The 27414-nt window shown below is 44.9% G+C and overlaps 2 protein-coding genes across 2 annotated transcripts; both read right to left on the reverse strand.

Moving 5' to 3' along the window:
• Positions 1 to 36: 36 nt before the first annotated feature.
• znf292b (zinc finger protein 292b) lies at positions 37 to 22379 on the reverse strand. The gene is made up of 8 exons (XM_063222765.1): positions 22218 to 22379; positions 13114 to 13268; positions 10342 to 10420; positions 9915 to 10050; positions 9452 to 9654; positions 8901 to 9037; positions 8505 to 8646; positions 37 to 8189 (listed from the first exon to the last, which is right to left on the reverse strand). The coding sequence occupies exons 1-8, from the start codon at positions 22377 to 22379 to the stop codon at positions 972 to 974; spliced, it is 8232 nt and encodes a 2743-aa protein (XP_063078835.1). The 3' UTR covers positions 37 to 971.
• A 2202-nt stretch (positions 22380 to 24581) lies between these two features.
• LOC134468333 (5-hydroxytryptamine receptor 1E) lies at positions 24582 to 27103 on the reverse strand. The gene is made up of 3 exons (XM_063222272.1): positions 26867 to 27103; positions 26104 to 26347; positions 24582 to 25504 (listed from the first exon to the last, which is right to left on the reverse strand). Exons 1-3 carry the CDS (start codon positions 27101 to 27103, stop codon positions 24852 to 24854), a joined length of 1134 nt encoding a protein of 377 aa, XP_063078342.1. The 3' UTR covers positions 24582 to 24851.
• Between the last annotated feature and the right edge of the window lie 311 nt (positions 27104 to 27414).

Here is a 27414-nt window from a genome sequence, read left to right on the forward strand (position 1 = left end):
ATAAGAAAAGAATATGTAATAATGAAACAGGACATATATTCTTTGAAACCATTTTATACATAATAAAGATCTTTCAAATAAAGCATCCAGTGTCTGCAGTTTTACATACAAATGGAACCGTTTTGATTTCAAAATAAAAGTAATCCACCACAGTCCCCAGGAGTATATAAAAATGCTGGTGTATTGCGAGTTGGGTGACAAACAAGAAAGGCATGAAGATGCTATATACTTCATCTGAGGGTGGAGAAATCACAACCAAGTGATGGTGGTTTGTGACATATGCTTTAAGCATGGGCTTTAAGACAATTTCATTCAAGAAAGGCAAAAAATACAATATAAACAAAAGGCGTGTATAAGATGGACAACCATTGTCTGTTTAGTAACAGAAACACAGGAACACTTTTTTATCTTCTGACCGACAGCTGGTAAATGCAGCAGTCTCATAGTCAATATGTACACAGGGACAGAGAGGACTATCTACAATTACACATTTACAAGGATAATTCGTTCAGAACCACTTAAGTATCTACCAGGAGTACCACAGAACCTACACATTATTTTATACAACCAAAGGGGGCTGGACGATGTGATGAGTTTAAAAAAAAATCTTTTTTAAATACATAATACCAAGGCAACATGATATGGAGAAGGGTGGTGGTGGGTGGGGGAACCATGCTTCACATTATATAAGAGTTAACTCTGCAACTACAGAGCAACGTTAAAATGAACATATGATCATTTTTGGTGATCGAATCTTAATATTTCAATTCACTGGAACATGTCAATACGCAAGCTGTTCAGACCTAGTATCACATGATTTTAAAATGAGCAATTTTTTTCACAAAGATAATCCATGTTAATGGGCACCATTCCGCAGCAAATGTTGCAGCAGTCCAAATCCTGAGTACTGATTACTTAAAATGAAGACATTCAGGCAGTCAGTCAGTAAGTCTTTGTAATTGAGCGTCTGGCTATTTATGAAGAATAACAGTGGGGCGCATTTCATGAAGCTGCCTAAGGAGGAGGTCTGCTACACCTGCCAACGACTTCTCTAACGCAAACGTCACATTCCTGAGCGAGGTCAGCTTTTCTGGATTTCTGAAATCCACATACCTTTGAATCTCTTTGTAATAACAACTAGTGTCCGCTCGTGTGCACAGGACTGTGGCGTTTTTCAGGTGGACGTTGGACATTCGTTTACACGGGAGGTCGACTATCGAGTCGTCACTGGAGCGTCTTTTTAAAGAGCTGCAGGATTTCTTCTCCAGGAACTGAAGGAACGACATCTCAAATCCCATAGGCCTGAATGAGTTTATTGCAGCCACCTGTTCAGGATTGTCCTCTGCTGCTGGGGCTGGGCTTGAGATGTTGGAGTCTGAGCCAGTGTCGGCATAATTGATGGAGTGATTCCTAGTTCTCAATCTACCGCTTGACCTGCGTTGCTGGGGGGCCCGGTGACGACGCTCTGTTTTTCGTGGGCGGCCCCTTTTCCGTTTCACCACCACCGACGAGTCAGACGACCCTTCATTAGCCGCCTTCGTGTCCGATAGTTCAGGCTCTGTGCTCTCCTTTTCTGACGTCGGCTTTGAAAATTCAGATCCATCTGGGCCGGTTTCTTCAGACTCTGAAGTCTCCAGGAAACAGTCCTCGGATTCCTCCGTGTCGTCACTTCTGGTCGACCTGCGGAATTTGGAGCGCGGCATCTTCTTGCAGAATATGAAATGGCTTCTCTGCTCTTCGAGATACTTCTCAGACAGGCCGTGCTTGACGTAATGCTTAAAGGCATTTTTCTCAGAGTTCATCACTGACTCACACCCCTTTATCATGCACGGATACTGCAAGGGGAAGTTTTTCGTACACATAGCGGCAGCCTCGTCCATTCCCTTCAGAGACGGCTTTCCATACTTTGTCCAGTGGTTCTCCTCTACATCCTTTCTTTTCTTATCGCTCACCTTTTGTGTCATCTTTGTGTTGTTCTCAATGTTTTCTTTTCCGTCAGAGTCACTGTACTGGGCCTTTCTGGATATTGGCTTTGTCCTCTCCTCAATTTTTTGTTGATTCATGAGCTGGAGTTTGTACAGGTCTTGGTGCTTTTTCATGGTGTGTCGCAGCAGGTTGTGGCGGGTGGTGTAGGCACAGTCACAGCCTTCAACGTCACACCTGAACATGCCCTCAACAGCCTCCACTTTGGGCATTTTGGCCTCCTTGTGATCTTTTTCCGTATGGGCAACATATTTCCAAAAAGCTGTGAAAGACCTGGTGCATCCAGGTTGGTCACATCTAAACCGGCCCAGGTTGATGCTGGAGAGGAGGGCACCCGCCTTGTCCATTTTGAACTTGTGGAGCTGCAGGTAATGTTGCAGCAGAGCAGTCACCTCTTGAAAAATCCTAGAGCAGTCTTTGACTTGGCACCTGAACTCTGTGATGGGTGTTACCTCACCCTCTGCTTCATTCTCATCTTCCTGCTCCTCATTTTCTCCCTCTGCCTGGTCCCCATCCTCCCCCTCATTGTTAATCTGTAGATGTGGCAAAGCTGACTGGTGAACGGCTTTGTAATGCAGGATGAGGTTCTGCTGAATGGTGAAGGCTGCTGTGCACCCCTGGTGAACACAGCGATACGGACGATACGGACTGAACGCATCCTCCGTCTCTGGCTTCCTCTCCTTGGCCTTTTTGGGAGTGTCTGTTCTGGGCTTTGCCACTCTCGAGTTTGTGGGTTTAGCGTTCTTCTCTGGAGACAGTGTACTGCATGAATTTGCAGAGGGGGGCAAGGCAGACCTATCGTGGTACGGAGATGGACTCTCTACTGGTAAAGAGCTTCTAGCTTGCAGGCCTTGAAGTCGATGTTGTGCAGGAAGCGGGTCGATCTTTGACCTCTGTTCCATCTTTACATTACTCACAGGGACTGGTCCAGTAGGAACCATTTCAGGCTGAACAGTTGCCTGTGTGACTGTATGACTGGGTCTAATTTGCTGTGTCATGTGTGAACCAGCATGATGAGGCTTATCCTGTGTCACATCTGAAAAGGTGGCGCTTGGTGCAGTGGCATGTGCGAATGGAGCCAACAGACACTCTGGTTTGATTTTCTCCAACTCAGCCAATGGGTTGGGTACTCTCTGACTGTTTTTCTGTTGGTACTCTGAATGCAATGCAGGACTCTGAAGTGGATGAGTGGTTGACCCATCAGCGCCTTCCATTCTTTTATTATATGAGCGCTTAATTTTCATTTTTACCATCTCCTCCTGCGAGAGGCTGTGAACTACTTGGCAATGAGCCCTAAGATTGGAATTACGAGTGAAAGTCTTGCCGCACATTTGGCAGCTGAATGGAGCAAATTTCAAGTTTTTCCTCAATTGACTTAACATCTCTTCAGAGTAGTTATGGGCCTTATAAAAGTGTTTGAAAAGTGCATCTTTTGTCATAGCTTTGTACTGACAATCTGGGACATCACAGGTGAATGGTTTTTGGAAGTCAGCGTGGGTCTCCAAAGGTGTCTCTCCACTGGTAATAATATTTGAATCAACTATGTTGGTACTGCAAGTAGGCTCGATGGAAACCTTGGCTTCCACAGAGTCAGCACAACGGATGCCTTCTCTATCCAAGTCCATCATTTCAAAATACCTCTGAATTTCAAACATGGTATCAACTGAACCTTCAGAGGGCAGAATACCTTGTTTAGAGTCTGTCCCTGCCTCTGCACTTTGTGCTAAGGGCATCTGATGAGTTTGTGTGAGCCCAGCATTAGGTTGACAATTCTGTAGCGATGGCATGGCACTGACAGGTGGGATTGGTGCTGCAGTGGCCATAACTTTATTATCCAGTTGAAATCTCTCTTCACCTTGAAAGGTCATTGGCCCAATACTACAGGGAGGAGAAACCATATTGACTCCTTTCGCCTGATTGGAGGCTGACGAAGGTGTGGAGCTGCCACTAGACTCAGTGTTGGGTGTATGAGACGAGCTGTTTCTCCTGTGAATCTCACCGGAGAGGATTTGCTCACGCAATCTTTTCTTAACATTTTGCTCGGAGTGGTCCTTTTGGCTGTCAGCTGAAAGGCCAGCAGAGCCTGATGAGGTCTGACTGTCTGGGGAGGCGAGTAGCTGGTGTGGGTCTGTCATGAGGTTTTGAGCTAGGTTGGCCATCGCCGAAAGAAGCCCGTCATTTGAAAGGCCAGTTGCATTGGGGGCAGTGGCCTTACTTTTAATCTCCTTCATTTTCATTAGAGTTTCCGCTCTCAATATTTGATTGACGTGATCTGGCGGAAGAGTATTTAGAGAGGAGAGTGGCTGGTTTTCAGACAAGAACTGAGAGATCAGAGGGTCACCAAAGTCATCCCCAAATAATGGGTCAGAAGACTGAGTGTAGGTCTGACCGGGAGGCTGACTTTCAGTCTTCAGTTGATCATTGGCCGCATGCTGCATCACTGTATTGTCATGCAAGAGTCTGCCTGATGAATAGCTACCACTGGGGTTTTGGTAAGCCTGTTGTTGCCCCGGTGCGTCATATAAACCAGGAATTGCTGAATGATCCAATACCTGTTTGGCAATCACATTATTTTGGTCAACACTATACGAGTTGCTAGTTGCTTGAGGGAAGCTAACATTGGGGAATAATTTAGGATCGAGTGGGCCTTTGGGGATGGGCTCAAAAGGCTCATCTTTGAAGTTGTACTGTGGTGATGAGGCAGACTGTGGGGAGTTTGTAATATGTGGTGAATTTAGCAAATCAAGGAACGATGATGGCAAGCTTGCAGTAAGGTCCGTTTCATCGAAACCTTTGCAGTGAGATCTTTTTGACAAGTGACCTCCAAGAGATTTAGGACATTGGAATTCTCTGAAACATCTAGGACAGATGAATTTTCCATCCCGTACAATGGCAGGCCACTTTGTCCTTCTGTTTCGCTTTCGTTTCTTCTCCCCGTTCTCTGAATTGTCTTGAGAATCTTTGCCTGTTTTACCCGAGTCAGAATTGTCTTCCGTCTTTGTTTTATTCACATCCACATCCTTTTCCTCTTGCTTCACCACTGGCACGGAATTAATTGGTGTTTGTTGGTTGTATGGATGTGCTGGCGGACCCCTGTGTTGCTCATTAACTCCAGAATTATTTTGATACGAGGGCAACGAAGGGCCAGACTCTGTGCTCATATGCGATGGGAGCATGGCGTTGTTAGTCCTGTTCATGTCGGATGGAGTCACATGACTAACGGCTGGAAACCGTGTTCTTCCACTGAGATTGTCAGAATAGCACTGACCATTAACAGAGTGATATCCGTCCCTGGATTTATCAGTCAGGTGCTGACTGCTGTTTAAATGTGGTGGAATATGGGGGTTTGTAATTCCTTCGTAGGTTTGTAATGAACAATGACTCATATTTTGATTATGGACACCTGTGGAGTGTTGACCAGTGTTGTTATACTGTGAGGTATAAGTGTTACTATGCAGTCCATGGGGGTCAGGATTAAACTGAGAAGTGCACTGGTTTGACTGTTGAGCACCGACATTGTTTAAATGTGGACCATGCCATGGTGGGTTCACATGTGACGATGGTAATGAAGGCATTTGGTTAGGGGAGCTGCCCAATTGCGTCATTAGGATGGGATTCAAGATACTGTCCATTTCATCAGGCAGAGCTTCATCCGAGAGTGCCATTGAATGGCAGGACAGAGTCGGACCATTTGAGGTCTGGCATGGTGTGGGATAGGGTGAGGGTTGACCAAGAGCATTTATCTGCTGTTGTGGGGAAGGTGGCACTCTGCTTCCAGCTTGTTGTTGCGGACCAGGCAAAGTATTTGTGCTTCTCGGCACCACCGTGGACACTCTGTTGGTCTTCTTTTCCATCTTCCACTGCACATAAAAGTCTGGATGCACTGCCTTCATGTGCTTGGTAACACTTCGGTAGGAGCTGTACGTTCGATCACAGTTCTCAAACACGCAGCGGTGTCTCTCCTTCTCCACCTCCGGCTGGGTCTGAACACTGGGGCCAGGAGGAGGGGGGTGCACCATTTGAGTGGCGGTGCAGTGGCCGTTAAGAGGCTGGGGAGCCAGTCGTGCAGGCAGGGCCTGGGAGGCGGGCGGAATATTTCCCGGCATCATCGCAACAGGGTTTGACGCATGGCCCACTGAAGGCATATGACTAGCTGGCATGCTCTGATACGGCGCTGGGACATGGCCACTAAAATCAGCATTGTGGCTCATGTTAACATGACTTTGAGGGGCATACGGTTGCTGAATGTAAGGTTGAGGATGTTGAGGTTGTAAACCGTCAGTGATGGGAAACTGTTGGAAGTTTTCCACACCGTGATATGAAGGAGCCGGGGGCATTGCAGTGTTTGGCACACTTTGCATGGGATCATACATGTATGCTCCTGCATGGGGATCCTGTGGCCCAGACTGATTTGCATGAGGATGGTGGACGTTCATTGAGGGCTGATTCATGGGGACTTTTGGGTAAGAGACTTCCTGCAACGGGAAGTGCGTATGGTCAACCGGCTCAGCTTTAATTTGATTTGCAAGAGGCTCGTGTGTAGGGAGGGAGCCAAAACTATTTAGCATGTTCTCAATCGAGTGCTTGACTTTTGGGGGTTCCGAGGGCTGAATCAAGGTATGCTGCTGTTGTATACCTCGTTGGGAAATGTTTTGCAACTGACTTGGGTCTATTTGGTGAGGGCCGACTGGGCTATTAGCCTGGCCAGAGAGTTGGTGTGTGTTGGTGGCAATTTCACTGGGCTGTTCAGTGGTGTCACTGTCCGTCTCTTCATCGTCATCCTCATTCTGGATGTGCTCCTGCTGATGCTCGTCCCACTGCGCCTGCGAGTGGAAGATCTTTCCGCAACCATCGACTCTGCACGTGAACGTTTTGTAATGCTGAGCTTCGTGGTCGTAGAGCATGTACGCCTCGTAGAAAATCTTCCCACAGCCAGGGAACATGCACTTAGCTTTAAAGTACTCATGTTCCTTGCTGTGGACGAGAAGCTCAGCATTCGAGTTGAAACAGGCTTTGCAATTGAGCTGTATGCAGATATAGGGGTTGGCACCACAGTGCACCTGCAAGTGGTCATTAAGGTGAGTGACGCTGACAAACTGCCGGCGACAATACTGACAGACCACTTTCTTGTTCTGCATTTCCAAGAAGCGTTTCGCCTCTTCGTTGTCACCGTGGTCTCTAACGTGAATAAGCAAATTTTTGAAGTACTTGAACCCTTTTCTGCAATTTGGTACTGGGCATACATTTTCCTCAACTGATTCCTGGGCACTCCCAACTCCTGCAGTATGTGCAGGGTCCCCAGTGTCATGTCCGGGGTCACCGTTTACATTATTGGTTTTCACCTTAGCTTTGCGCTCCTGATTTTCACCTGCTTTCGATTTGAGAGACGCTGCTGGTGCTGCTGCAGCCGCTTTGGCCAATTTCCTAGTGGTCTTCATCGCAGCTAAACGTTCTTTGCACGACAGCTTTACGTGGGACGCTACGTGTGGCACCAGTGTTTCCTTGGCGTCAAAAGTCTGTGTGCAAATCGGGCAGCTGTAGCGTCCGTCTCTGTAGTGAGTCTGAGCGTGCCGCACGATCCTGTGTCCGAGAAATTCCTTGTCGCACAAGACGCAGTACTGCATGTAGGCCTGCCAGTTCCTAAACCTGGCCGAGACGAAACCCTTCTCCCTCAGTTTTTTAACTTCTCTATTTTTCTGCCTCTGATCCGTTATTTCCTTAAGTTCATTTGTAGTGTCCACAAAGCACTCAGTCACATCTTTAAAATCCTCGTGCTCTTGGTCGTCCTCCACGGGCTGTTCGTCATCGTTGAGCTCATCAATGGACGACACGATGGACGCCTCCTCGCCCATCAGAGCGAGACAGCGACGCTTCAGCGCCTTCCAATCCCAGAATTCTGGGTCGAAGGGCCACTGGGTTTTGAAGACCAGCAGAAGCTCGCAGCGCAGGGAGTTGGGGACGGGTAGATTCTCCTCCTCCAGCTTCTGGTCGGGTTCGTTGTACAGCGTCTCCACGGCATAGTAGGAGTCTACCGTGGGCTCGATGAGAAACTCTGTGAGCTGACAGGCCCTCTTCACCTCCAGATCCGTGGGCAGCAGGCACGAGATGGTCTTGCAGACTGTGGCCCTCGTCTTGCCATCCACAGACTCCAGCTGGAGAGCCTTGATGCACATTTCAATGCACAATGGCAAGCCAACCTCATTGACCTAGAAGGAGAGAGAACAAGAGGGTGCATTTATTAACGTGTCTGAAGTTCGGTTAACATTGTTATTGGTCCTGTCTTGCACTTTAATGCATGTCTTGTTAAATGTCAGTCCTGTGTATGTCTATGTCTTTGTATAGGACAGAAGAGCAACGCAATTTCAATATCCCTGTGAATGATATGAAAGACCTGTACAGATGAAGAAACTGACAAACTTGACATCCAAAACATCATGGGTAAATGAACAGGTCATTTGAATAGGTTAATCTAGTGTATGTTGTGCGTGTACATGACTATGATTAATAAAGGCCATTCTCACCTCTGACTGAATGACTTTGATGAAGAACAGGATGTGGAAAACGGTTTTGGATAACTTGGACATCTGCCGACACCGTTCTAGATAACCTTGCTCCGACGATTCTTGGCGCTTTAGCAGGTTGCTCCAAAATAAAGTAAGTTCCCTACGAATAATTAAAAGATTAAACACAAGCAACTCATTAAATAGTGCAGTGTGCACGTCTCATTTTCAAAAGAATCACACATTAATTAATGAATTAGTCTGACGTGTTTTAAAAACAAACTGACATAACTAAATAAAAGTGTTCAGACACAGAGTCTCATGGATGTACCAGGACAATGAAAGCAACTTTGAGGGATATAAACGAGCACACAATGGTTATAAGCTTCAAAGATCACAAGAGCTTTGGTGACCTACCAAGCACAGTACGAGTCAGCATGCAGGAGCTGGTGGGTGAGAAAGGCAGAGCACAGAGTGAACGCTCCCCTCTCATCCCCGTCCGACTCCAGATTACAGATCATCTCCAGCGCATCCTTACAGTCCACCTTTGATATCTGAGATATAAGAGACAAGAACATTTTTCTTTAATCTCCATAGAGGACAGCAAACATTTCTTTTCTGTCTTCAACTGATTCCAAGAGTCATATTTCAAAACAGCAAAGCTGTACAATTGTGGTTTCTTGCGGCGTGCATGTCTACCATGCTTTATGATTTCAGTGGGAGAGTTAAGCACATCTGGTCATACTGATAAGAAATTCTGTCATTCCAAAAACATGGCACGCTGCATTAAAAATGCAGTCCTTGAGTGTCCAAAAAAAACCCCACTGCATTCTCTACACTAATATTCTACACATAATACTGCAGTTATGACGCTGCAGTGCAACAGTTTTCCCCATAAGGGTTAAGTTTCGTCATCTTTCTTACACACTAAAAAATTTAAAACAAAAAAAGCTGGAAACTGGAAATACCTCCTCCATCAACTGCTCCTGCTCGGCCACATTGCAGATGCTGACGAGGTACATCTGTTTGAAATGCCCCTTGCCCTCAAACTCGGGGAACTCGAAGCAGGCCTTGGCCAGCAGGGCAGCCTTGCTCAGGTGGCCCTCTTTGATCAGGTGCTTTATCCTCATCTCCAACAAAATGGGGCCCTCCACAGCAAGGAATGGATGCACTGCAGAAATAATAGTAAAAAAAAAACATCCATAAAACCAGCCAGCAGTTTGTATTACATGTACAATGTAATAGATGACTACATAGTTACATAATTTGTTAGGGGGGTTCACTTTATTTAATTGGACCCAAAACACCATACAGAATAGTTCAGTTCATGATAAGTGACAAAAGTTGGTGATAAATGCAGTAGAGACAGCAATGACAAAACCAACAAAGAATCTATTTTAAAAAGAGCAGAAAAATACAAACAAACCAGACCTTTGTCAGTTTGCGGCGCCTCGTTGGAGAGTATGCTTTGCAGTGTGCTGCAGCTCCAGACTCCAGACTCCTCTGCCAACCTGGCCAACAAGTGCAGCTGGGAAATGCCATTTTTCTGCAACTGGTCATGTGCAGACTACAGAGAAAAAAAAGAAAAGAAAATAAAAACATGAAGAAAAACACAACTCAATGTGAGTAAATAAACTTCAGTATGAGTAATACCAAGTAACAGAATTTTTTCGTAAAAGCTGAACAGCAATATGAAGATGACACTTAATTTAGCTAGAATTACACCTCCGGATAAAAAGACAGCATTGTGCTACTGCACATTCTCACTTAGATTCCATTCATAGCTAATGCTACCTTGTTTATAACACCAAATTTTGGAACATCATACATTTGACAATAAAGGGAGTCATCTCGGTACCTGCACAGAAGCTTGAAACAGCTGCCAGAGGGACGGTGGGGAATTGTCGGGGAGTGATAGGAGCAGCTCCAGATAGCTCCTGGGGATGACAACAGCAATAACACATGATGAGCTGTCGCTCGCAACAGCAATAATAGCAAAGCAGTAGGACCTGCACAGCACATTATCATTCATGACTTTCATTCAATGTGCTAGAGAGAAAGAAAGGAGAAGAGGAAAATACACATATATATTGTAAAAAGTATTACAGAGAGTAGATAACTAACAATGACCTAGGGCAATAAAAATAAAGCTGTTTTGAATTGCTTCTTAAAACACAATGCTGTTGGGGCCGTTATAATTTGGACATAATAACTAAATGCCATTTCACCCCATCTGACTTTTACTCTAGGCACAACCAGTAGAGGAGACTCTGAAGACCTAAGACATCTTTAAGGATCATATTGCTAAACAATATATTTAGGGCCTAGGCCATTCAGTGACTTGTAGACTATCAGAAGAGTAATGCAACACATGATGAGCTATTGCACAGAGACGCTCATATTGCCCCTTTGTGTATCATCAGCATCATCATCATTACCATCATCACAGCAGAGGTAATATTGGATTATGTTCCATGCGCAACAACAGAGTAATTTTAAAGTCCAAATATAGCAGTAGAATTAAGGACTAAAAGAGACCAAGGGTAAGCGATGCATTTAAATTGGCGTTTGATTTTAGGGAACAACATCAGTGTCAATTCTGAAACATTTCTCCACACCTATTGTTTACTGCCTTTGCCCCTGACAAAACAAAACTCAACCGATCTGTATGTTTATGTCAAAAACTGTTCCAGTGGATTCGCATAGATGAGACTGACCAAATAACTGACATGATTGGGAAGCGTCTTATGGTTGTGTAACTTACGGTTTCAACTGAGGTGTTAATATCTTGACAGGGCACTTTTTTGCAGACGTCATTGCCACATTTACCAGTTTCATGATGAGTGCATCAATCAGGATCAGCCTTTGTAACCTTTTAAGCTCCTCTACATGTCAGATGACGACAGAACTCAACCAGGGTATATACACCAATCTTGAAGTCAAATTTACTACCATTTAATACCCTTTTTCACTACCTTTAATTTTTTTTACAGCCATCACAACACTCCGATGCGAGTATTGGCAAGACATCTTTTGTAATTTCTACCTGCTTAACATTACATTACACTTTCATTTTTCAAAAAAAGACGCCTGAAAGAGAGCAGTGCGGTGGGACAGTACCATGCTCAGGGTACCTCAGTCAAGGAGGAGGATGGGGGAGAGCACTGGCTAATTACTCCCCCCACCAACCTGTCAGGTTGGCAATCTGACGCCCTAACCGCGTACCCATGACTGCCCTAAGATACACAATCAATCATTTTGTTGGTCAAAATAGTACAACTAAAAAAAAAAAAATACCTTTTGAGCAAATTTACTACTTTTAAGGCCATTAAATTTTGACTTTTTAATGTATCACCTTTTAATACTTTTTAAAACCCTGCATACACCCTGTCAACCTGTTACAGAAAATGCTGTGAGTTAAATCAGATCCCAGCGGCAGCTTTAAGAGCACCAGAGGCACATATGAGTGGTAGATACTGGATGGTTTAACACCATCTTCTCCAGACAGCTTAGGGGAATGGCAGTATCTATGAAGAGCAGGGTGGTAGTGCTGGGCAATATGAAAAAAAAACATGTATCTAGATATGGATAATTTTATATCATGATAACGGTATACATCATAATATACCACAATTTTTCAATATTCAGTAATTCTCTTTATTTTCTCTTTATTGTGTTGTGTCGCAAAACCCACATTTCTTTAAAATGAATCTTCTTTGAGTGTGCACAGTGACAACACGAAATGTTATTAATTTATATCAAATTGTGTATCAGCTGTAATAATGGCTAAAATTAGATGGAAAAAAAGATAGAACCATGTATATCGTCCCCTTCCTCCTCTATCACGATAACGATATGTACAGTCCTATTGCCCAGCCCTACAGGGCAGCATACATCTCTGTAAGTCTGTAGGCAACATACCTGCTCTGGGACAGAAATAGGAAAAGTTTTTTGAAAATGTCTTTATTTTCATACAGATTGTCTGACATACTAAGTTACTGCACCATTGCACCTCATCTCAGAATCTCTCACAGAGTAAAACAATATTTGCCTTTTCCTGAGAGACAGACAAGAAAATAAATTGAGAGGGAGACCGGGTGGGGATAGGGAAACGACCATGTCAGTCAATCACTCCTTTGGTCCTTAACATCACTGATATGCTGTGCTAAAGCAACATTCAGTTATCAGCCAGAGATGTAACTGGTGAAGAGGTGACATAATATCTGCCGAGGGACAGGCTGGGGCATGTCGAGATGAGGAGCACTGTGTTGACTAAAGTTGGGATTGGGATTTATGGCTCTTTTATGGGATCTGGATCATAGTGGCTCGCTCCTTAAAAACTTTTGAAAAAGCTCTTTTGAGTAGTTTTGAATTATGTATTAAGTGTTAAGATAGCATTTTTGACTCCACCTGTAGGTTATTTTGTCAAAAAAAACCAACTAAAACCCGTTTCAGCCCTTCTGAGGCAGACACTGAGGCAGACATTTTGCTGAAACAAAATGAATGAAAAAAAAAATGAAGAGAGGCTCCCAGCTGGGATTCTGTTGTCCCATCGTTCACGTCTAGGAGCCGTTAATAAATCGATTAGTAATCGATTCGTTCACGAACGTCAACACTAGTATTGACTTACAGCGAGAGCCTCTCGGGCACCAGGTAGACGTTCTCACACTGGGTGGAGAGGAAGGCAGAGGCCCGGGAGTAGCTGAGCAGGGCGGCCGAGTAGACCTCCACCACAGGCAGCGGGTTCTCCTCAATCCTCCAGCGGCCTGCATACTCCACCAGAGTCTGAGAGAGAGAGAGAGAGAGAGAGAGAGAGAGAGAGAGAGAGAGAGAGAGAGAGAGAGAGAGAGAGAGAGAAAGAGAGAGAGAGAAGCTTATTCAGTCTGCTTTAGAGGATGAAGCTGAGAACATAATACCAGAGCCATGAAGGATGAGGACCATTAGCAAACAGATGAGATGAACAAGATAGAGCGCATAGTACCAGTGGAATAAGGGAAAAGGAGGTGTAAAAAGAAAGATAATTGTAAAAGGAAAAGTTAATTCTGTGTTACGGTATATCCCAGGGCTTACTTTGAACTTAGGACCATGTTCCCTGTGTGGTTCTGTTCCCAAAACCAAAAAGAGGCTGAAACTGAAGTGACTTCACCAATCCATAAATGTGTCGATTCCATGACACCAAAGTGCTTTTATTTAAAAGAAACATCGGAGAACTAGCTTACAAGAGGTGCTGTCATGCTAGCTAACAGATATTAGAAGGTTTCTGCAAGAAAAGCTTCAGTGTCTTCAGCCACAATGCAAAACTCAAAAACAAAACTTACATCCTAGTGCCTGATTTCATTTCATTCAGAAGGAACAACAGACAGCCAAGAATAGATGGCAGCCAGGCAGACAAATTCCCAGGGTAGTTCTCACACTTGTGTCTCCTCACTGGACTACCCCCTTGTGGATATAGGGTGGTACTACCACACATGACCTCAGATGGCTGCAAATCTGTAGTAAGAAATCTGCCGAGTGTAAACATCAACATGCCGTACAAATAGCCCAGACGGAGCAGTTATTACCCCACCCTGCTCTTCAGTGAAGCAGCAGGCATTAACAAGCACAGTCAACAGGCGGCGATACACAACAGAGGGGGCAGCCGTGGCCTAATGGTTGGGGCAGTGGTCTTAAGATCAGAGGGTTGCAGGTTCGAATTTCACCCTTGCCCTTCCCTACAGCTATATCCATGGCTGAGGTGTAATGTAATTTAACAGAAGCAGCCATACTACAATCGGGTTACAACAAAAGGTCAACCGAAGACATTTCTACAGAGACCAAGCTTCACAAGGCGTTAATAAGACCATTTTCCCCCCACCAACCCTGCCGCATAAGCCAAAAAAAAGAGACCATAATTCCAACAAAGTTCCCACACAAAACTATAAAACAGCATACAAAGAACAAACACACAGTGAGTGAATGCAGAAAAATGTCATTACTAGTGCACAGTGGGGGTGTGATGAGTTCATTAAAGCCCAAACAGACACTTTCGCCTTCAGGGGACAGTGAGCGGGAGTCAAAAAGAGAGGGACAGGCACAGAGACATTATCCAGAACAAGACAGATAACATAACATGGAGGATGAAGGGAGGGTAAAAAACAAAAGATGACAGAAAAGCAGAGAGTCTGTCCAGACGGATAACATGGAAGATGGAGGGAGAGTTTAAAAAAAGGAAGCAGAGAGTCTGTCTCAAGTTCAGCATTGTCAGGGCATCCCATGAGGTCCGTGTCGTGATAAAACCCATCAAGGGTGAAGAAGAGGCTGCAGAGCTCTTGGCTGCTGCTGCTGCTGCTGCTGCTGCCGTCTCACCTCCTCCCCCACTGAGACGCTTCAGCTAATGCATACCGCCCAACCAGCAAGGAGGGAGAGAGAGCGAGAGAGAGAGAGAGAGAGAGAGAGAGAGAGAGAGAGAGAGAGAGCAACTGGGGGTATAGCAACACAGCATGTGGGAGGGTGGAGAGAAACGTGGAGGGGGGTGGCAACGATGGGAGGTGGCAGAAAGAGAAGAGAAGGAGAGGGGTAGAGGAAAGGATCAAAATGGAGAGAGGGAGAAAGGAAAAGAGAGAAAGACAGCATGTAGGAGGCTGTGATGGGGGTGTGTGCAGAATGAGCAGAATCTGCAAGACTAAAGGAGGATGATGCAGAGCCCACGGAGAGGCATTAATTAGCCCACTAATGCAGACATAGCCTCTTACACGCCACTGCTGCCATTCACTATCCATTAACGCACGCAAGCACGCACACACCATTTCCCTTATTTCTACCTACCACCAGGCCCCCACCCATATACACTGTAATACACGGACTGCATCTGAATTCTGTAGTAGGCACTGCCTCCTTACCACTAGCCATCACTCTGTGTCCACTCCTCCTGACCAGTAGTTTCTAAGTAGAAAGCCAGCCAATAGTGAGCGCAATTCGCACAGACCTGTAGGTCTGTGGCAATTCGGATGTACTAACGCTACGCCATTTACATAACCTTTGAACTGGATCAGTCACTGGGGGGCCGCCCCCTGATGGCACTAATGACCAATGACTGTACAGTTGTCGAACTCCTGTTGACTTCTGGGACAGCGAAGTATCCATCGTTCGCCTACTGCAAATATGACCAGATATAGAAGCTGCTTAATTCCCAAACCACGTTGCTTGCATTTATGCACTTCCTTGTTCGGTAAGCTCATAAGAGGAAAAACAGCACTCGAAGGACTCAAAAGAAGGATGTTGAAGTCAATATCCCATGCAAACTCAAATATGTGAATTTGTACAAGTAATTCTTATCGGAATAACTTTGATCGTGCCCTTTGGGATAGTCATGATCGTTACAGACAAGTGTGGTGTATCAAAGGAAATCAAACGTTTTAAAAAGTAACACAGAAACCCACATCTTGTTAGAACAGCAGTGCAACACTGAAAATAACATCTTGTTACAAGAACAGTGAGTGTACCAACATCCCACCCATTAACATTGTGCTGCTACTTTCAACAATCACTGTGTCTAACTTGCCACCAAACTTACTACCAAACCGTCGACTGCATAATTGGATATCTTTGACTTCTTGCCCTGTGATCAGTTGCCACAGCTCAATCATGATTGTGAGTTGCTTGTTTTCTAAGTGTATGTAATTGAATATAATGTTGAGTGCTGCTACAGTAAAACGTGCTCCAGTCAACCAGGGGACTAAATTCAGATGAGATTAAGAGCACAACACTAAAACAGGCCCCATCAGATAAAGATCACAACATTAAAACGGGCCCCATGCTACATTCAAAACTTTGCATTAGTACTGTGCTCCAGAAATTAGCACAGGTTCAGTATGCTTTTAGCAGGGAGAACTATGTGGTGTGTCAGCATATTTATCATAGGATCATCACAGGTGTATAGTTTGGCATCGGAGTTTCCTCCTGTGTGCAATATTTTTCTTCTCACTGATGACCTATCTGCAGGAAGTGGACAGCAGCTTAAACAGAGACTCAGGGCTTTTTCTGAACGGGGAAATAGGGGCGCTCCACCCTCATACCTCCGTGGGTGCACCCTCATACTTTTATTTTTATATATATATATTTGAGCGCCCCTAATAAATTTCTCATTCATGGGGGGGGAACACCCCCCTTCACCCCCTGTAACCTGCCATGATGCTCCCTCATGCCAAAAAATCCTAGAAAAAGTCCTGGAGACTGAACATGATTTTTAAATGCATGGAGAGTGAACAGCTGGGGTGAATGCATCACACACCTGCCAATCATTAGGCCAAGGGTCAAGTGAAATTTATTATGCAATGACCTGCTGACTCTTGCTGAGAATTGTGTTTTTTTCCACTACAAATTTATTCTGACAGGGGAAAATAAACAAGGATATTAATTTTAATTCCTTATATTTTTAAATTCTGAAATAACTCAAAATGAAATAGTTTTGTGGATTTTACATTCCACTTTCATTTAATCACGAATTATGAAGTGCTCACATGATATTTTCAAAGCAGAATGACGTTTTATTCAGATTTAAATTGATTCAATCCTGAAGGAAGTCTCATGTAAATGTGGCCAGTGTCATTTCACTGCTGTCACCTAGTTGCTGAGCAGAGGCTGACTTAAGGCCATGTAAAACACAGCCTAGTGAGCAATATCAAACTGTACGCAACACATGTAACTCACAAGCAGTCACTCTCCCTCCCCACCGCCCAAACCCTATTCGACTCCACCCCAGTCAGCCCTAACCCAAATGTGCTGAAAACACGTCCATCCATCATTCTGCACTAGCACAAGCCAAAAACAAAATATTCAAATTCACATTTGAGTAGGGAACGACCCAATACGCGATCACTCACATCCTAAAAGCACTGCACTACAGAGGGAAAGTTTTGAATATGTCACTTTGTCAAACCTCAAAGAAAGCATCAGGGCTGACAAAATATAATGACAGTCTCCAATGTAAAACAAACACAGATTGTCCCAACCACACCAATGAGCCAGCTGGATTAAAAAAAAAACCTATCCCAATACCTGGGGCACGGCAGTGACAGTAAAAAGTGATTAAGTTCACTCACAAATACAGTAAGGCAAGGCCACAGGGAGTGAACAAGCCGCCATTGTTGTAGGAGCATGTCTATTGTAGCATGGCAAAGGAGGAGGTCCTCTCTGTTATCCGAATCCTAATTAGAAGCAGATCTGAGGAGAGGAGGGGGTTGGGCTCTACCTAACAGCTGACTCCATGCCTATTGATGAGCACCTCTATCCTTCCTACAAGTATTCTGTCTCTCCATCTGTGTTTTCCATCGCACCAGCTCTTGTTCATTTCTCCCATTCTCTCTCTCTCCCATTCTCTCTCTCTCTCTCCCATTCTCTCTCTCATTTTCTCTCTCTCTCTCATTTTCTCCATCTCTCTCTCATTTTCTCTCTCTCTCTCCCATTCTCTCTCTCTCTCTCTCCCATTCTCTCTCTCTCCCATTCTCTCTCTCTCCCATTCTCTCTCTCTCCCATTCTCTCTCTCTCTCTCCCATTCTCTCTCTCTCTCTCTCTCCCATTCTCTCTCTCTCTCTCCCATTCTCTCTCTCTCTCTCCCATTCTCTCTCTCTCTCTCCCATTCTCTCTCTCTCTCTCTCTCTCTCTCTCCCATTCTCTCTCTCTCTCTCCCATTCTCTCTCTCTATGGCAACAAGCTGGAGGAAAAAGTGGCCTGAGGAAGCTTTAATGAGCTCAGATGTCCGCAGCCTGATAGCCTGTAGCTGGGATGAGGAGAGGAGAGGTGGCTCCAGGGGGTTAGAGCATGCGGGGCACCCAAGAGGGTTGGGGAGGGGGGACAGGCATAATAATCATGGTGGGGTGGGGGGTGGGTGAATTGGCACTGGGCAGTTGGTGGGGTGGGGGGGTGGTTCAGTGGTTTCAGCATGGGGCGGTTAAGAAGAGGGAAAGGGACTCTGGTCGGTGGAGGGGGGCGGGGTGTCAGTGGGCACAGGGCAGTCATTGGTGGTGGTGTTGCTGGTGTTGGTGGGGAGGATTCAACATGGGGTGGAGAGGTGGAATAGGCACACAGAGGGGGGGGGGGGGGGGCAGTGAGCACTAATGACACACAGATGCTCATGGCTGTAGGCAACACTGCTAGCTCTGGAGTCATATGGCATGAACAGGGACAGTGTGCTCGTGCATGTCTGTTGTGTGTGTGTCTGTGTGTGTGTCTGTGTGTGTGTCTGTGTGTGTGTCTGTGTGTGTGTCTGTGTGTGTGTCTGTGTGTGTGTCTGTGTGTGTGTCTGTGTGTGTGTCTGTCTGTGTGTGTGTCTGTGTGTGTGTGTCTGTGTGTGTGTGTCTGTGTGTGTGTGTCTGTGTGTGTGTGTCTGTGTGTGTGTGTCTGTGTGTGTGTGTCTGTGTGTGTGTCTGTGTGTGTGTGTCTGTGTGTGTGTGTCTGTGTGTGTGACTGTGTGTGTGACTGTGTGTGTGACTGTGTGTGTGACTGTGTGTGTGACTGTGTGTGTGACTGTGTGTGTGTGTGTGTGTGTGTGTGTGTGTGTGTGTGTGTGTGTGTGTGTGTGTGTGTGTGTGTGAGTATAGACAAGAAAGCTCTTGGAGCTTGATCATGGGCCCATGCGAGGCAGGAGGGAACAGCTGAGCATTCCAAAGAGGAAGTTGAACACGGTGGCATAGTCCCGTCCCACTGCCCCCCTGGCCCTGGCAAAACTCATGCAACAGCAGGCAACTACGGTGGGACACATGCACATGCACACGCAGACCCACATGCAGAGGATTTAGCCCATTGCTGTCCAAGTCAAAATACAGCCTGTTTTAGTAGCGTGCCCAGAAGCAGTAAACACACATTTAGCAAATTAATTACATGGTGATCAACAACGTAGTTTTCCCACATTCTTCAAACAGCCAGGCATACGGTTTACCCAGTGGTCAATGGGAGAGTCAGGCTAATCCCATTGACCGCCATGTTCCATGTTCTCTACACAAAAAATGAACACCACCCGTTGGGACATCACATACGCAATATACATGCAGCAAGACTCATCCGGTACTTGGAATGCACACGGCTCTCCACAACAACAAGAGAAGAGACATCAGATTGAGCGATGGACTAGGGTTTCCCCCAGTACAGTGTCTCTCTATTGGGTGAACATTTTATAAAAGATTACGTACGTTATACCAGTGCACAATCAACAATGAAACAAAAATGTTTAGTGGAATGCTGGAGGGCAGAATGTGAAAGATTTGTGTATATAATATAACTAATTGCTAGTCCAATCGGGGCAACTAGTAGATCATTATGATGGGGCGCATGGCACAGTCATCTAATTGTCAATATTATATTAAATGAATAATATAATGTATGAATATTTAATATAATATAGCCAATGAAAATTGTCATGTAGCGGGGCCAACAACTCCAAATAACAAAGGAGGGACTCTGAACAAAATAACTAATGATGGCTTTCCTGTCCTGGCATTGGGAGGATCTTGCCATGTAAATCAACCAAGATGCTAAGACTTGGGACTAGTCACAGGTGTGGAGTTGGGACAATTCTGGACTAAGCTTATGCCTCAGCACAGACATGGTCCATGGAGCCATTAAGAGATGAAAAAAAGTTCCACAATTCATTGTTGCCTAGGATGACTTTGAAGATGCTAGGGTAAGACAGGGCTAAGGGGACCGTAATCCGTCAGGGCAGTCTGGGCCATTCAGACACGCCCATAAAAATGGAGCATCACTAACTGATCAGCAGACTCACATTCATTTCCATGGGGGGTACACGCATAGCAATTGCACTGTTTTTGCCTGCAGGACCACACAATGCTTCTTAGTCTGAGTGAAACGCTGCAAATATTAGACATGGTGGAATATGCTAATAAACCTCAAGACTTGTGATGATTAGGCTAGGTGCCCTAGACAAGACTTGACGGTGAGGTTAAGCAGAGCGTTACAAGTCAGTTCCTGAAAATAACAATAAACTGAATACAAAGGTCAATGTTCAACTGCAGTAATATGAGAAATGCACTAATGTCATCAATTACAACCCCAGCATGCCAGGTCAAAAGTTATTGCTTCCTCTCAGCAGCAGGGAGAATCTAACAGCGCCACCTCAAGTTGAAACATACAAGATCCCTTCCTTACAGCCTTGATGAGGCCCTTGAGACAAGTAGAACTGCACAGTCTTCCTGCATTAGTATATCTTGATGTTGTGAAATTAGCCCGTGCTATGATCACTAACAGAGTTCTTTTTTAGGACTATTATTAGTGTGTGTGTGTGTGTGTGTGTGTGTGTGTGTGTGTGTGTGTGTGTGTGTGTGTGTGTGTGTGTGTGTGTGTGTGTGTGTGTGTGTGTGTGTGTGTCCGATGGCAGGCCCCAGAGCTGATGTGTGAATGTGTACCTGTGTATTTGAAAGCGCTTTGAGTCAACTTCATGGCTGTGATTATTGTGCTACATAAATACATATTGTATTGTACTAATCAATCATGCATTTTTCTATTCAGAGATAAAGGGGGAGTGTCCAAGGTATTTCATGTGAATCAATTGCCAATGTCGTACTCTTCCAAAAACGAAGAGAAAAGTACAGTGGAATACTACATCATTATGCACTGAGCGAACAATCAGTATAATTTTAATTTGCATAATGTACTAGCAAGCGAATATGATTACATTATTTTCAGTAAAGTGAATCATTCGGGTTGCCAAGAGTCTAGAGGCGAGATGCAATACATCCAACATGCCTCAATTCTTAGTATGCGCCTTCCTCCAGAAAACTAAGACGATATATCGACGAAAATATCATATTATACTTACTATAGTCATACGAAAAAAACAAAAAAAAACAACCAATACAAAAAGCTAACACATAGTTAAGTTAGCTAGCCGTTATTCTTTCGGGAAGGTGGAGGCTACCCCAACCTTTCCTGTGCCTAGGCCAAAGAATTTATAGGAATGTGATGGTTAATTTTTTGTTGAGTACTTCATACTTCTTTTTCGACAATTCAGGTGCTCTTTTGCCAAAGATAAACCGATAACACTTCATTCAAAGAATGGCTATGATAATGCAACAACATAGGCTACTACATTGGGAGTTCACGTTCTCTTGATATAAAGTGCACTGGGCTGTGCATTGCCAACAATACTGAAATATTTCCGTAGATATGTTGACTGTTCATGTCGCGACGGCTTACTTTTTCGAAAGTGAAAGTGTGGGTTGCATTGTTATTGGGCAGCTAAAGTTAATATTACACCAAAGGACGAACACTTGTGATTGTTGTTGACAGGTCAGAAAGAATTTGAATGACATGAAAATGGCCGAGCTGTATCGTTGACAGCTCGCCAACAAACACCCATTACTAAAAGCCTATTACCAGCACGAAACCAATCCTATCCAGACGGACAATCAGGTTTAATTAACAGTATATCTACCTAATGGCTACCCAATTCGCCATGCTAGTTAGCTATCGTTGCATGGCTAGCTGTGCACTGTTGTGAACACATCCATGGTCCATCATATGCACAACACACAAACATGGATCCAAATATTCATGAATGGTGCAAAATCCATAGATCGGAGGCAGTGAACCGATTGCGTTCTCAACGCATTATGAATGCAAGAAGGCAATTGAATTGTTACAGTCTTCGCAGGCTACAACGCGATACATGAGCCCTTCTGTGGTTTAGCTAACATAGCTTTATTTTGGTTGTCTGCACAAGCCGTCAACATTCGCTGGGCTTACCTGGCAAAACGCCTGACAGTAGAGTGTTGCAGATTGCACAGGAGAGTCGACGCTAGCCTTCAACGCAACTAAAAGCTCTTCTAATCGTTCCTGAAGTTCTTCCTTTAGTGTGCTTGCACCGCGCAACCCGCTGCAGTCCTGTTCGGCCTCCTCGTCCGCCATCTTCGCACCGAACTCAGCCGCGTACGCACCATAGTGTACGTAAACAGCATCATGTGATCAAAAAGTGGCTACGTCGTCACGCAAAGCAGGAAAACGACAGGCGCGCACTGTGTGCGTGAATGGGGTGGTGCATAAACCATTGTAATCACCTTCTTGACCAACTAACAATCTATGAAGACAAACTGTAGAGTGGGCAAGCTGGTAACAGAGCGCCTTTGTGAGTAAAACATTCAGTATTTGCATTCTTTTGCCATTATTAAAACACAACAGCGCAGTGAAAAACTACGCCATCTAATGTCAAGCTTTGGTATCATGTTTTGCCCCATAAGCCCCAACACTGCAGCATATGAAAACACCATGCAATCTACTGAACAGCAGATAAATGGCCTACTGTATATCAAGGGGAACCATACTTGGGTGTATTGGCGTCAAGTCAAGTGCATGGTGATATATGTGCATACTTCACTATAGGCCTAGCTTTGAAGATGGAAAGCTATGCCTGAAGAAGGTCAAAAGGTCAAACAACAAAACTGGAGAGTCCCATCACATTGGGCAAAGAGCCTTTGGTGAGTTTGCCAATACACTATATTTCCAAAAGTATTCGCTAACCCGCCTTGACTCACATATGAACTTCCTTGCTATTCCTAACCCATGGGGTTCAATATGATATCGGTCCACCTTTTGCAGCCATTAGGCCGACAGCTTCAACTCTTCTGAGAAGGCCTCATCTGTCATCCATGTCTTTATGGACTTTGCTGCTTTGTGCACTGGTGCACACAATCATGTTGGAAGAGGTAGGGTGTGTTCCAAACTGTTCCCACAACGTTGGAATGTCCAATATGTTTTGGTATGACTGTGTACCAGTGCACAAAGCAAGGTCCATAAAGACATGGAAGACTATGGTATGGTATGGATGAATTTGACCAGCCTCCACCAACATCAGTGTGTGACCTCACCAATACGCTTTTGGTCAAAAGATCCTATAAACACACTCATCAACCTTGAGAACAGCTTTCCCAGATGAGTTGAAGCTGCAAACAGTGGACCAATATCAAATTCAATGGGATGGCAGTTAAGTTCATGTGAGTCACGGCAGGTTGGGGAATACTTTTGTTAATATACCGGTAGTGAATGTCTCAATCTACTATAGGCAGTTGTGAGCTTTCGACTACAGTATGGTTTCCTATATTTCAGTGAAATGCTGCAGAGCACCATCATATTTAAAAATGAAAACCATCCAGATTTATTACATTTCCCATTTTTACACAGAACAAACTGTCTTGCTTTCAGTTGTTAATTGTCATGTTCAAAAAAAGAATCCCAACAAATTTTGAAAATATTTAATGTCAGATCTGCCATAATGACAGTACAGTTATGTTAAACATCTTTCATGACGTGTCATATGATTTTGTATTACATTGTGTCTTAAAACACACATTTTCTTGCAGCACTGACCTTCTGAGTTGTATAAAGTAGAAGTCGAAGTACTCTTAAATATGTAATTACAACACTTGTAGTATGATATTACAAAGTTCAAACCATGTAGTATCATACCATTAGTGTTGTAATTACATCTGTAAGAATACTTCTATTTGTACTCTATCCAAATCTGCAACCTTACAGCCACTGAAATTTGCCGTTTTTATGCAATAAAATGGTGTTAACTGCACCAATGTCCATAATGCAACTCAGAGTAATGACTTCTTCAATTCAGGCAGCACATGGTATTGTGAAATGAATCCATCCATCCATCCATCCATCCATCCATTCATTCATTTATCCATCCATTCATCCATTCATTCATTTAGAACAGGGGTGTCAAACTTAAACTCACTGTGGGCCAAAATCTGGGACAAAGTTGTGGGCCGAACTCGATATTCACTACTTAATTGTGCATGTACGCATGTAATACTCAAAGGCAATTTTAAAAGCACTCATTCATTTATTCTACTGGTTATCACTGATCCATCACTGTCACTCGCCAATGTTAAATGCTCAGTATCATTCATTACTTCATCAAATTATGGGTATTGGACCATCACTGTTACTTGTCCTGTCTTGCACTTTGATGTCAGTCTGTAATGTCAGTCCCGTGTATGTCTATGTCCTTTCATGGTATAAGACAGAAAACATAATTTCAATTTCCTTGTAGCCTATGACCTGTGCATATGAAGAAACTGACAATAAAAGCTTACTTGACTTGACTTGACTTGACTTACTGGTCTGGGTTCACTCATTTTAATGATGAGTGTGGGCCAACTGTAATACACATTTGGAATGATCTTGTGGGCCAAATAGAATGATTCCGCAAGCCAAATTTGACCCTCTGGTCTGAGTTTGACATCCCTGATTTAGATGTATGACAAATCAGCATCACACTTTTTATTAGCATTCATGTGCTCTCTGAAACATCTCCCTGTAATGGCAGTCTCAGTTAAAGTACTTTCCTCAGAGAGGCATGTGGGGAAAACGCTATGTGTGCCCTTTCCGTTTGAGCAGCTTCTTGAAGGCCAGCTTGAAGTCCTCGTTGAAGCTGGTGTAGAGCAGGGGGTTTATGAGGGAGTTGAGGTAACCCAGCCAGGTCAGGAAGTCGGACACCTCCGGCGAGGGCTGCCGCAGCAGCTGCAGCCCCACCAGCAGCTCTTTGACAAAAAAGGGCAGCCAGCAGAGGATGAAGGCCCCCAGGATAAGGCCCAAGATGCGGGCCGCCTTCCTCTCCCGCAGGGTGCAGATCTGGTTCCTCTCGTCCGCACCGCTACTCTCTAGCTCCGCCTCGAAGGACGACGGCATGCGTATAGTGACATTGAGGTTGACGTTGAAGCGGTCGCACTCTGCTGTGATGCCGCTGGCCGGGTCCGAGTTGGTGGTGGAGAGGTCGGACACACAAAAGGTGTGCACCACGCGGCACTGGTGGTGGTGGTTGTTCAGGGAATTCTGGCTGTCCGTGCTGCGGCCGCTGAAGTGGCGTGACGAGCCGCGCTTCTGGTAGAGCGTCTTCGCAGCGCTGTAGATGCGGTAGTAGAGGACAAGGATGAGGCCCATGGGGATGTAGAAGGCGCCCAGCGTGGAGTAGACGGTGTAGCCCACGTGGTCGTGCTCGATGATGCACTGACTGCTGGACGGTACTAGGGGTGTGAAAGAAAATCATCATGACAATGCGCCGCAATACTTATTTTCACGATATATTGCATCGATTCATGAAAATGCATCGCAATACTTATTTTCCCGATATATTGCACCAATTCATGATAATGTATTGCGATACTTATTTTCACAATATACTGCGTTGTTTCATGACAACAGATTTTTTTATTAATAGGCCTACTAAAATTGAATTTGCCACTGGTTCATTTTGTTCAGTAGAAAATAAATAATATTTCTGCTGTAATGGAAGCTCTCTCTGCTAAAATGCGAAGCCTCTTACTGCAGCTGGGGTCGCCGGCGACCCTATTCACTTGCTGAAAATGCTTAACTACATCATACAACATTGCTATGACATTACAGAGAGCCATAGTGCTGTGTTAAGGGGTGAAATAAATTGACTTGTGAAAGCTACACAGCAACTGACAAATAGGCTGTATTTTTTACACATTTACTGAAGTAAATGTAGCAATGCATCACGATACTAGGCTACATCAATCGCAATGCATCGTGATAGAATCGCATCATGGCATGTGTCGCGTGATGATCCACATTGAATAGTGATTGCTTGGCCAATACCCACCCTTAGACAGCCCAGCGTTGGTGGTGGTGCTGGGCCTGCCTTGCCGGTACCTCCAGAAGAGTGGGGGCAGGGAGATGAAGATGGAGATGACCCAGGCCGCGGCCACCATGCCAGCGGCCCGCCGCGCCGTCCTCTTGCGGGCGTACTCGATGGCCTTGGTGATGGCCCAGAAGCGGTCCAGCGCGATGGCACACAGGTGCAGGATGGAAGAGGTGCAGCAGGTCATGTCCACACTCAGCCACACCTGAGGAAAGTGGACAAGACAATTGGAGTCCCAAATGATTCTTCTTAACACATTGAATGCCACGCCACATGAAATTATCGCATTTACTCCCCATGCGTTGAGCACCTAGCCTGGTTCTCACGCGATGGTTGACATTGACAATCACTTAGCTCTGGAAAGGCGTGGGTGTGTTCAAAACAGCTCGAACCTGATTGGAGAATTCGCGTGGCTTTTTTGAATCACTACTACTTCAATCACTGACTTGTATATACCCCGCCCCGCGATCTTGCCCCGCAATTCTGATTGAACAGGCCGTGAAATATCTGATGCTGTTCGGGCTCGTCTAAGATTTTCAAACCCTCGTGCGAGCTCACGAAGTTTAACGAAGATGCATGAAGCACGAAGGGTCTGCGTGAGAACCAGGCTATTGAGTACCAACCCTTTAAAATACACTTTTACAGGTTTTTTATTATTTCAGAACTAGGCATGTCAATGCATATTATGTGTGATTTTGTCATCATCTGGACATTTGAACCACACCTCACACACGGCCCAGCCCAGCGCCCAGCTCTGCATGGCGATGTACGCCACGCTGATGGGCATCACCAGCACCGCCACCAGGAAGTCGGTGATGGCCAGTGAGCAGATGAGGTAGTTGGCCGGCAGGTGGAGCTTCTTGGTGGTGCAGATGGCCGCGATCACCGCCGCGTTGGCCAGGGCGGTCAGCAGGGTGAGCACGGCGAGCAGGAGCACCACCACCAGTCTCTCAGTCACCATCGGGACCTGGAAGCGGAAAAGGAACACTTTAGGGTGACAGTCTTTAAAAAGCTTCATAAACACTTTGTAAATAATTAACTAATTATCAATTAACTATTTACAAATGTTTACGACCGAGTAAGAAATACTATGTTAACACAGACACAGACAGTCCTGGGAGTTTGTCCTCCAAAGAGCAAGAGAGATGGAACCACTAGAAATAGAAGTGTCAGGCAGGCAGGCAGACACACCTCAAAGTGGTAGAGTGCTTTTAGGGACCGTTATTCTAAAGTGTTTTACGAGCGGGAACACTGTAAGAGCAAGAATTCAAG

This window comes from Engraulis encrasicolus, chromosome 18, assembly GCF_034702125.1.
Source record: "Engraulis encrasicolus isolate BLACKSEA-1 chromosome 18, IST_EnEncr_1.0, whole genome shotgun sequence".
Lineage (NCBI taxonomy): Eukaryota > Metazoa > Chordata > Actinopteri > Clupeiformes > Engraulidae > Engraulis > Engraulis encrasicolus.

What these genes read in the sequence shown, in the direction of transcription:
- znf292b (XM_063222765.1), bottom strand. Translation starts at nt 22,379, where the DNA reads ATGGCGGACGAGGAGGCCGAACAGGACTGCAGCGGGTTGCGCGGTGCA. An exon ending in TGTTTCAAGCTTCTGTGCAG is followed by an intron (nt 10,051 to 10,341) that starts GTACCGAGATGA and finishes TTTTCTCTGTAG; the next exon opens with TCTGCACATGACCAGTTGCA. An exon ending in GCTGACTCGTACTGTGCTTG is followed by an intron (nt 8,647 to 8,900) that starts GTAGGTCACCAA and finishes AATTATTCGTAG; the next exon opens with GGAACTTACTTTATTTTGGA.
- LOC134468333 (XM_063222272.1), bottom strand. Translation starts at nt 27,103, where the DNA reads ATGGTGACTGAGAGACTGGTGGTGGTGCTCCTGCTCGCCGTGCTCACC. An exon ending in TGGGCTGGGCCGTGTGTGAG is followed by an intron (nt 26,348 to 26,866) that starts GTGTGGTTCAAA and finishes CACTTTCCTCAG; the next exon opens with GTGTGGCTGAGTGTGGACAT. An exon ending in CAACGCTGGGCTGTCTAAGG is followed by an intron (nt 25,505 to 26,103) that starts GTGGGTATTGGC and finishes TCACACCCCTAG; the next exon opens with TACCGTCCAGCAGTCAGTGC.